This window comes from Dryobates pubescens, chromosome 18 (genome assembly GCF_014839835.1).
Source record: "Dryobates pubescens isolate bDryPub1 chromosome 18, bDryPub1.pri, whole genome shotgun sequence".
NCBI lineage: Eukaryota > Metazoa > Chordata > Aves > Piciformes > Picidae > Dryobates > Dryobates pubescens.
In genome coordinates this window covers 16,375,452-16,385,822 of record NC_071629.1, presented here as the reverse complement: position 1 = coordinate 16,385,822, position 10,371 = coordinate 16,375,452, and the positions used below count along the sequence as shown (strand labels likewise).

The 10,371-nt window shown below is 61.3% G+C and overlaps 1 protein-coding gene across 3 annotated transcripts; it reads left to right on the top strand.

Annotated features, from left to right (window-relative positions):
* The first annotated feature begins 423 nt into the window (after positions 1-423).
* Positions 424-9,942, top strand: SPRY3 (sprouty RTK signaling antagonist 3). Of its 3 annotated transcripts, none has more exons than XM_054169649.1 (2): positions 424-445; positions 8,357-9,942. In XM_054169649.1, exon 2 carries the CDS (start codon positions 8,404-8,406, stop codon positions 9,313-9,315), a length of 912 nt encoding a protein of 303 aa, XP_054025624.1. In that variant the 5' UTR covers positions 424-445; positions 8,357-8,403; the 3' UTR covers positions 9,316-9,942. The 3 variants fall into 3 exon arrangements, with proteins under 3 accessions (XP_054025624.1, XP_054025622.1, XP_054025623.1); XM_054169647.1 differs by lacking the exon at positions 424-445 and adding an exon at positions 3,425-3,652; XM_054169648.1 differs by lacking the exon at positions 424-445 and adding an exon at positions 3,961-4,031.
* Positions 9,943-10,371: the final 429 nt, after the last annotated feature.

The following is a 10,371-nucleotide window of genomic DNA, read 5'->3' as shown; positions in this document are numbered from 1 at the left end:
CACCAAGTGCCACATCCAATCCCCTCCTGAACACCTCCAGGGATGGGGACTCCACCACCTCCCTGGGCAGCACATTCCCATGGCTAACAACTCTCTCTGGGAAGAACTTTCTCCTCACCTCCAGCCTAAACTTCCCCTGGGGCAGCTTGAGCAACTCTCAACTTCGCTGCTTTCCACACGCCTTGGGGCTCCTCACTTCTCCTCCTCTTTCTCCTCCTCCTCTTTCTCCTCCTCCTCTTCCTCCTCCTCCTCTTCCTCCTCCTCCTTGGAGCTGCTGTGGTCACTAACTCCCCAGGAGGCTGCTTTCCCCCCCCTCCCACTTGTCTGGTTCTCCACGTCCATGACTGTTTGGCCCTCCCTCAGCAGCGGGCGAGGGATAAAGCGGCGCTGGCCGAGCGCAGTGCAGGATGCTGGGCTGGGAAGCCTGGATCACCACCACTTCCAGGTGGGAATGATGGATTTGGGGCCAGGAGAAAGGGATGAATATCCACCACACGCTTTTGGAAGCAGCTGGCTGCTGGGGGCTGGGCGTTGGGCACCTGTGATCTTCTCTGCACCTTTAAAGCTGGAGCTGGTAGCAGTGGGGAGGAGAGGAGGGACTGAGGGGACCCAAGGAGATGCAGCCTTAAGCGTCCTGAGGCTGAGGGTTGCTGGATCCTCTTGGAGAGTCTCCTCCTGGAGAAACTTCTTTGGTGGGATCTCATGGAGATGGAGGAATGCTCAGCCCAGAAATATCCAAAACTGGGCTTGGAGAACCACTGGGAACTATGTGGGGAGAGTAGTCACTGGTCCCTGCTGGAGGGGCACACCAGTGCTTCCATGGGGAGGGAGCTGCTGAGGTTTATACCCATCTGGTAGAGCAAGCAGCAGCAGATTTGGTTTGTCACCTTCTCTTCCTGCTCTCCTCCTCAACCCTCTGACACATCCCCAAATCCTGTGTTGTCCACCCTGAGGAGCAGCTTCTGGGATGCTTGAGGGCTTGATGGCTTCGGCTGCACATCCTGGAGACAGGTTCTCAGCCCTCCCTGAGGTGGTGATGTTTACTGACCCAGAAAGAATGGGTGAGCAACCTGGAGAGGTTGAGAGGGACAAAGTGAGGGTGGGAGGTCTGATGGGGCCCTGTTGGGTGTCACCAAGGAGAAGCTTTGTGTCTTTGGGAGTTCAGCCCAGGCCCAATTCGTTTAGCAATGGAGCCAAGGGGTGTCACAAGGACCCTTGGTGCTCCTGAGCAGTGGTTGCTGCTTTCAAGGAAGCATCCCAAGAAGCTGCTTGCACATTGACTGAGGGGCAAAGCCTGGGCCAGAAGGTCCAGGTCCTGTTTGGACCTGGAAGTTGATTTTGTTGTTGGTTCTGTGGGGATGGTGTGGACTGAGTCTGTGGATCTTGGACCAGCAAAGCTCCTTTCCAGCCTCTCCACCCTCAGGAGCTCATTCAGGTGTCAGACTCTTTGGGATGGACAACATCTAGGCTGACATGGTGCCTGCTGAGATGCCCAGGAAGGTGTGAGCTGGACAGGTGTGTGAGAAGGGAGGTCACAGCATCTCAGAGTGATCTGCAGGTGGAGCCAAGGTGGTCTCCCTTGTTGGTCTGCTTCCAGGGGAGCCATTTGTGCTGCCCATGGTGGTGGATGGAGCTGATCCCAACCTTTGCCACCAACCTTGGATGATCCTGATGGACCCCATGGCTGGGACCAGCAGTGGAGGTGTCCCAGTGGGTTTGATGGCCTGGGAGGTGATGGAGGTCCAGGATGGGCTGTCTCAGGGCCAGCAGCATGATGTCTCCAGGGGGTTTGGTGGGCTGTAGGGGTGGTGGGAGTCCAGAATGGACTCTTCCAGTGGCTGACAGTTGACTGTCCTCAGGGTGTTTCACGGGCTGGGGGTGATGAGATTCCAGGGTAGACTGTTCCAGGGCCAGCAGAGTGATGTCCCCTGTGGGTCTGATGGGCTGGGGGGTGATGGGGTTCCAGGCTGGGCTGTCCCAGAGCCAGCAGTGTGATGTCCCCAATGGGTCTGATGGGCTGGGGTGACTCCAGAGTGGGCTGTCCAGGGGCCAGCATGGGTTTGGGGGTGATGTGGGCTCCAGGAGGGACTGCCCTAGTAGCAGCATGCTGTCCCCAGTGGGTTTGATGGGCTGGTGGGCAGTGTGGGTCCAGGGTGTGCTGCCCCCAGTGGGTTTGATGGGCTGATGGGCAGTGGGGGTCCAGGATGTGCTGCCCCCAGTGGGTTTGATGGGCTGGTGGGCAGTGGGGGTCCAAGGTGTGCTGCCCCCAGTGGGTTTGATGGGCTGATGGGCAGTGTGGGTCCAGGGTGTGCTGCTCCCAGTGGGTTTGATGGACTGGTGGGCAGTGTGGGTCCAGGGTGTGCTGCTCCCAGTGGGTTTGATGGGCTGATGGGCAGTGGGGGTCCAGGATGTGCTGCCCCCAGTGGGTTTGATGGGCTGGTGGGCAGTGTGGGTCCAAGGTGTGCTGCCCCCAGTGGGTTTGATGGGCTGGTGGGCAGTGTGGGTCCAAGGTGTGCTGCTCCCAGTGGGTCTGATGGGCTGGTGGGCAGTGTGGGTCCAGGGTGTGCTGCCCCCAGTGGGTTTGATGGGCTGGTGGGCAGTGTGGGTCCAGGGTGTGCTGCTCCCAGTGGGTTTGATGGGCTGGTGGGCAGTGTGGGTCCAGGGTGTGCTGCTCCCAGTGGGTTTGATGGGCTGGTGGGCAGTGTGGGTCCAGGGTGTGCTGCTCCCAGTGGGTTTGATGGGCTGATGGGCAGTGTGGGTCCAGGGTGTGCTGCTCCCAGTGGGTTTGATGGGCTGGTGGGCAGTGTGGGTCCAGGGTGTGCTGCCCCCAGTGGGTTTGATGGGCTGATGGGCAGTGGGGGTCCAAGGTGTGCTGCCCCCAGTGGGTTTGATGGGCTGATGGGCAGTGTGGGTCCGGGGTGTGCTGTCCCCAGTGGGTTTGATGGGCTGATGGGCAGTGTGGGTCCGGGGTGTGCTGTCCCCTGTGCGTTTGACGGTCTGGGGGGTGCGGGGGGGGGGTGGTGTGGTGGTGAGGGGGTGATGAGGCTCCAGGGTGGGCTATCCCAGAGCCCGCCGTGCGCCGTCCCCAGTTGGCTCGATGTCCTGGTGGGTGCTGGGGTCTCCCGGCTGCGCTCTGCCTCCGGGTGCGGGGCAGAGCGGCAGAAGCCTTGGGCAGGCGCTGGAGCGATTGCAATGGTGGCTGCTGGCTGCCGCCGGCGGTGCTGGTGTGGTCATTATCTGGGGAGCGGATGCCCAGTGGCTCTGTGGGGACCACTAATGGGCCGATTCCATTTCCAGTGGATGACGCCACTGGGGCCGCGCGTTAAGAGCCGCAGCTCCGGGAAGGGGAGCAGCAGAAGCCGGGGGGGGAGCGATGCGAGCGGGCAGCCACCAACCCCCCCCCCACCCCAGCCCCCCGGCCCCCACGCGCCACCAGCGACCACCACCGGTTTGCATCCACCGCCACCTCCAACTGGTGGGAAACCCACCCGGGACATTACGGAGGAGCCGGGGTGGGGGACACGGGTGGGGTCCCGGCTCCATGCCCACCCCCCTCGGTCCTTCCTAAAGCGAAACCCACCCACCCCTACACCAACCCTGGGCTCCGCGCTCCGGGGGCGGATGGAGCGGAGGAGGAGGAGGAGGAGGAGGGGTGAGTCCGCCCGGGGAGGCTGCGGGATGGGGACACGCGTGGGGCTGGGCACGGAGAGGGTGGGGGGTGATGAGGGGATGGGGGTGAGGAGAGCTGCACGGGGAGCGAATGCGAAGTGGGGATGGGGGAGGTTGGAAGGGGGGGTCCTGGCCATGCGCGGGGGCGGCGGGGAGGGGGGGGAGTGCTGAGGGAATGGGAATAGTAGACACGCGTGGGGGGGTGTCTGTGTTGGGGTGACGGGGGTCCCTGGATGTGCACAGGCTGGGAGTGTGGAGTGACGCGGGGGTACGTGGGGACGGGGGTCCTGGACACGGATGGGAGGGATCTGTGCCGAGGGGCTGGGAGTCCGTGGATCTGCACGGGATGTGGATCTGCTGGGGTACGTGGAAATGTGGGTCCTGAACACGTGTGGGGGGTGTGCCGAGGAGCTCGGGGTCCCGGACGTGCGTTGGGTGTGTGCCGAGGGGATGGGGCTCCGTGGGTCTGCACGGGATGTGAGTGATGCTGGGGTACGTGGGGAGAGGGGCTCCTGGGTGTCCGTGTTGAGGGGGTGGGGGGCCCGGCCGTGGGTGGGGTGGGTGCCGAGGGGATTGGGGTCCATAGGTCTACACGGGAGGTGGATCTGCTGGGCTAGGTGGGGGAGTGGGTCCAGGACACGTGTGGGGGATGTGCTGCAGGCTTGGGGTCCTGGGCACACGTGGGGTGCCTGCTGAGGAGACTGGGGTGCTGGGCACGAGTCAGGGGTCTATGGCAAGGGGACAGGGGACCGTGGATCTGCACAGGATGTGAGTGTGGGGTGATGCTGTGCTGCTTGGGGATGGGGGTCCTGGAAATGTGTGGGGTCTGTGCTGAGGAGGTGGGGGGGGTCCGTGGATCTGCATGGGTTGTGATGCTGGGGGATGTGGGGCTGGGGGTCTCAGACATGCCTTGGGCGTGCATGGCAACGCTATGGGGGTCCTGGACACGGGTGGATTGTGTGCTGAGGGGAGTGGGTGTCCTGGACACGGGTGGGGTGTCTGTGTGGAGGGGATGGGGGTCCTAGACATGCATGGGGTCTTTGCTGAGCAGATGGGGATCCTGGACACGAGTGGGATGTCTGTGTGGAAGGGACTGAGGTCCTGGACACAGGTGGTGTGCACGGGGGGGCTGGGGGCAGGTGTGGGTCAGTCCCGGGTGGGCTGTGTGCACAGTGGAGCACATGAGTGGGCTGCACACCCGGCGCTGCGTGGGCTGTGTGAGAGTGAGGCTGGGGGCTGGATCCAGATTCACTCGTGGGCCATGTCACATGGAGCTCTGGAGGGGCCAGCATCCTCTCACCGCCCCACAGCAGCTGAGATGGGGCCAGGGGAGCCCCTCTGGAGGGAAAAAGCCCCTTTTGTCCCACCTGGGCCCCCCACTGCAGCCCCCTCCAGCCTGTAAATCATTGGCCTTTACCACCCCTCCTCTGGCCCCATTATCACACCAGTTTATGGGTCTGAGGCTGCTGGTGGCCATAAAGCTCTCCCAGTTTGCAGGGCTGGCAAGGTGGGTGAGGAGGAGGAGAAGGAGGCTGGGGATGTGCTGCCCTGGTCCCCTGCCACTCTCCCTGCCTCTGCTGGACAGGTAGGTAGGGAGGGGTCCAGCAGTGTGGCTCAGGGGTGCTGGGACCAGTGGGGGCTGGGATATGGACTGGTTGTAGCCCTAGGACATGGACTGGCTGCACCCCCAGGATGGGAGTGGTTGTGCAGCCAGGACTGGGTTGGAGCAGGAAGGGCTGGGAGAGAGTGGTGAGAACTGGGCTCCTCCAGGAGGGGGGTGGCAGGACTGTGATCCTAGCTGTGGTCATTCTGTCCCTCTTCTCCCCATCCCACAGATGGGGACCCACAGATCCCTCTGGCTCATGTCCTCTTGGGCCCCAGAGGAGCCTGGGGACCCCTGCTCCTGTGGATTCTGGTCCAGGAGCATTCAGACCCCATTTCAGTGCTGGGAGTCCTCCCAGAACCATTCTTGCCCAGGATGCTGTGTCCAAGCTCTGGACCCAGATCTTGGCTGCCCTATTGCCAGCTCCCCTCTCTGCTGTCCCCAGGGTTCAGCTTCCTCCTCTGTGTCCCCTGTCATCTCCATCTCCTCCTGCCTAAGCATGGTGCATGGGGCTTCTCATGTCTCCTGAGCTCCATCCAGGGCTTGCAGGGAGGACTGGGTGTAGCTGAGCTGGTCTGCCCTTTGGTTGCTCTTGAGCTCCTCAGTTCCATGGCTCCATGATGGTGAGACCATCCTCTGCCCCAGCCTGTCCCCTTTGAGTCACACCTTGGTTCAAGCCCCATGGGAGTCTTGTTGGTCAAGTCCTAATGGCAAATCCCAGTGCACAGGTTAGAGGGGATGGACACCCAAAGGTGATGTGCAAATCAGCCTCATCTCCTCAACAATCCTACAAGATGGAACCTGGGTCATGAGGGATGTGGGAACCCACCAAAGCTGCCTCTGCTCCCCTCTGCATGGTCCTCACAGCAGGCTGAGATGTCTCTTAGTGCTTTGGGGATGCAGGTGGGCAGGCTTCAGGTCACCGTTGTGAGACCCCTTCCCAGCTGAGGAGGGCATGGGGCTGTTTGCCACCATGGTCCATTCTCATGCCAGCAGTGTGCTCACAAAGCCTTCCCTGGCTCAGCCTTGCCCTCCTAACTCCCCCTGGGGTCTCATGGTGGTCCAAATCATGGAATTGTCAGGGTTGGAAGGGACCTCAAGGCTCAGCCAGTTCCAACCCCCTGCCATGGGCAGGGACACCTCACACTACAGCAGGTTGCTCACAGCCACATCCAGCCTGGCTTTAAAAACCTCCAGGGATGAGGCTTCCACCACCTCCCTGGGCAACCTGTGCCAGTCTCTCACCACCCTCATGGGGAAGAACTTCTTCCTAACATCCAATCTGAACCTACCCACTTCCATTTTTTCCCCACTGCCCCTAGTCCTATCATTCCCTGGCACCCTAATCAATGGAGGGTGGCCCAGGACAGTGACTCATTGACAGTCTGCATCTCCCCAGAGAGTGGAGTGAACCCCTCACTTGAGATGGCCCTGAGTGTGTGCTCCATGGGCCAGAAAATCCCCAACCCAAGCAGCTCAGCTGCCCTTTGCCTTCCGGGGAGGGGGATGGGAGCCACCGGATCTTCCTTGAGCAGTCAAAGTGAGTTGCCTTTGCTTTCTCCTGCTCCTCAAGGTCAGCCCAGCTCATGAAAATCAATCTCCCCTCGGCCTCTCTCTGCTGCATGAGCAGATTCTACCTGTGGCCCTTCACCTACTTGAAAGCTTTGGCCGCCGCCGGCCGCCGGCAGCGTTGGTGAGGAGCTTCCGATGGGAACGGAGCCTCCCTGCGGCCCCGGGCACCCTGACAGCCCCTCTGCCACTGGGGGATGGCTGCTTGGGGCTGCCAGGGGAGAGGATGGCTTTGTCCTGGGCAGGCAGGGATCTGAGGTGGAACTTGGGTGCTGTGGGAAGCTTTTCACTGGAGGCTGTCATGGGATGAGTTCATGGCACAAATTCCATCCTGTGGAGCTCCTGGGCAGCTCCCTGCGGCAGGCAGCAGGAGTGGGAAGCTTCTTTCCCTCTCCCTCCTAAGAATCCCAGCATGGTGGGGGTTGGAAGGGACCTCTGGAGATTATCCTGTCCAACCCCTCTGCTCAAGCAGGGGCAGCCACAGCAGCTTGCCCAGGATCACAATGGTCAGCTGGGGTTGGAAGCTCCCCAGAGAAGGAGACTCCACAGCCTCTCTGGGCAGCCTTATGTCCAACCTAAACCTTCCCTGGGGTTACTTGAGGCTGTTTCCTTTTGTCCTGTCACTTGTTCCTTGGGACAAGAGACCAACCCCACCTGGCTCTAACCTCCTTGCAGGGAGCTGTAGAGAGCCAGAAGGTCTCCCCTCAGCCTCCTTTTCTCCAGGCTGAACAACCCCAGATCTCTCATCTGCTCCTCGCCAGCCCTGTTCTCCAGACCCTTCCCCAGCTTTGTTTCCCTTCTCTGGACCTGCTCCAGTCCCTCAATGTCCTTCTTGGACTGAGGGGCCCAGCACTGACCCTAGGATTCAAGATGTGACCTGGTCACCTCCCTGACACCTCAGATGGCCCTGACCTTACCTCTGGATGCAGCACACCCAGGAAGCAGTGTTTCCTCAACACATCATCTATCAGCATGGCAGCTGCTGTGCAAGAAGCAAGATGGGGCTTGCTCCAGGGACAGGGAGGACATTGGGAGTCCATCCAATGGTGCAAGGGGTGGAAAATCCACAAAAAGCTCAAAAGCAGAGGGAGATGCTGTGCCTACCTGCTTTCAGGGATGGGTCTCACAGCCCTTTCCTTTAGACTATGTCTCCTCAGGCTCAGAAGTTCATTCACAGATCATAGAATGGTTTGTGTTGGAAGGAACCTTAAAGATCATCTAGTTCCAAGCCCTCTGCCATGGGCAGGGACACCTTCCACCAGCCCAGGTTGCTCAAAGCCTCATCCAGCCTGGCCTTGAACACCTCCAGAAGGGAGCATCCACAGCCTCCCTGGGCAACCTGTTCCAATGTCTCAGCCTCCTTCCCTCGGCTTCCTCAGGTTCTTTCAGCCTGGCTGAGGGAAACCACTTCACGAGGAGCTCTTCAGCCAGTCTTTGCTTCCTAGTCGGTGTGGCTGTATCCATTCTAACCTTTTCTCTGTCCCTCCCACCCCCACCCCCCGCCCCATCCTTTAGGATTTGTAGATGTTCCCTGAGGCCGCGGGCTGCCCTGGCTCCTGGCGATGCAGCTCTCTTCCAGCGCGGCTGAGCTCAGCTGTGACGAGACGATGGAGCCCCCCTCGGAGGACTTCCAGCAGGTCCTGTCCATCGACCAGATCCGCTCCATCCGTGCCAGCAACAACTACGTGGAGCGCCCGGCCGGCTGCTGCCAGCAGACCCGCTCCAACCCTTCCCTGGCCCAGCCGCCTCCCAAACAGGAGTGGTCCCAGGACCGCCTGGCGTCTTCCACCTTCCAGGACCTGCACCTCAGCCACCAGATGCCACCTTTGCGACAACACATGAGCCATTCCAGCACGGCCAGCTCGGTCTCCCAAAGCACCACCACCTCCGACCAACGGCTCCTCAGCAGCCTCACCCCTTCCCACTCCGGCCATTCCCTCATCCGGACGCAACCGCGGGCGGGGGAGCCGAAAGCCGAGGAGTCGCCGCTGAAAGGGGTCCCGGAGAAGCCCTCCCTGCAGGGCGGCCACCACCTCCTGCTGTGCGAGGAGTGCGGGCGCTGCAAGTGCGCCCGCTGCACGGCCGCCCGCAGCCTGCCCTCCTGCTGGCTCTGCAACCAGCGCTGCCTCTGCTCCCCCGAGAGCCTGCTCGACTACGGGACGTGCCTGTGCTGCGTCAAGGGCCTCTTCTACCACTGCTCCACCGACGACGAGGACACCTGCGCCGACGACCCCTGCTCCTGCGGGCCGGGCTCCTGCTGCGCCCGCTGGGCTGCCATGAGCTTCCTCTCCCTCCTCATGCCCTGCCTCTGCTGCTACTTTCCTACCTTGGGCTGCCTCAAACTGTGCCAGCGGGGTTATGACGGGCTCAAGCGCCCCGGCTGCCGCTGCCAGAGCCACACCAACACGGTCTGCAGGAAGATCTCCTCCTCCGGCAGCACGCCTTTCCCCAAGACGCTGGACAAGCCGGTATGACCCTGCCAGGGAGGAGAAGGCGGCTTTCCTCCTCTTCCTCCCCCTCTCCATCCCTCTCCTTCAGCTCCCTCTGCTCTGCAGCGCTCGCCCACTCCCCGCCACCGCCCCCCCTTCACCCGCCTCATCCCCGCCGGGGTCCTCTAAGCTCTGGGAACACCAGGGTGGCAGGGTGACCAGGGCAGCTGGCACCGAGCTGGTAGGGAATGGTGGTTTTGCACACGTGGGTGAGGGACCAGGAGAGGCAGAGAGAGTCGCTGGTGCCCTCCCCAGTGGAGAAGGGTGGCTTAGAGGGTCCTCAGAGCTCTGTTCTCAGAGGGTTTTAGGAGCTGCTGTTGCCCCCATGGCGTGGTTCTTCCCAGTGAGAGAAAGAGGCAGGTCACAGATTCACAGAATGGTTTGGATTGGAAGGGACCTTCAAGACCATCTAGTTCCAGCCCTCCCTGCCATGGGTAGGGACACCTTCCACTAGAGCAGGTTGCTCCAGGCCTCATCCGAGCTGACTCCGAACACCTCCAGGGAGGGGGCATCCATGACCTCCCTGGCCAAACCTGTTCCAGTGTCTTACCAGGTCAACAAGAGTCAACCTCACAGCTGTGCACAAGTCCCCCAGCAGCCAGACCTTCTTCTCTCTCTTTCTTTATATCTCCTCAGCACTTTTCTCCTCTGACATGGCCATAGGGTCCTGGGGTGCTGTGAAGTCCCGCGGGTGGCAGCGGCTTCTCTCTGGGCTTGGCAGCAGCTGGGAGAAGCAAAGCGATCTTCCAGAGGAGGTGGCATCATATTTTTTCTGTCTGCAAGAGGAAGGGAAGGTGTGGGAAGCTTCAGAAACCTTCTGGCAGGGGAAGGAGCTGTCGGAGGCAGCCCAGCCCACTCGCTTCTGCCCAACTGCAGCGAGGGAAAGGTCTCCTCTGGGACTTGGCTGAGCAAAAGAAGGTGGTTTGGAATCACCATTCATTTCTCCATGCCTTCAAGGGCTGCCTCCAAGAGCACGACCACCCTGGCCAGGATGGGAGCTGCCACCCATCTCCATCCCACCACCAAACAGATGCCACCAGC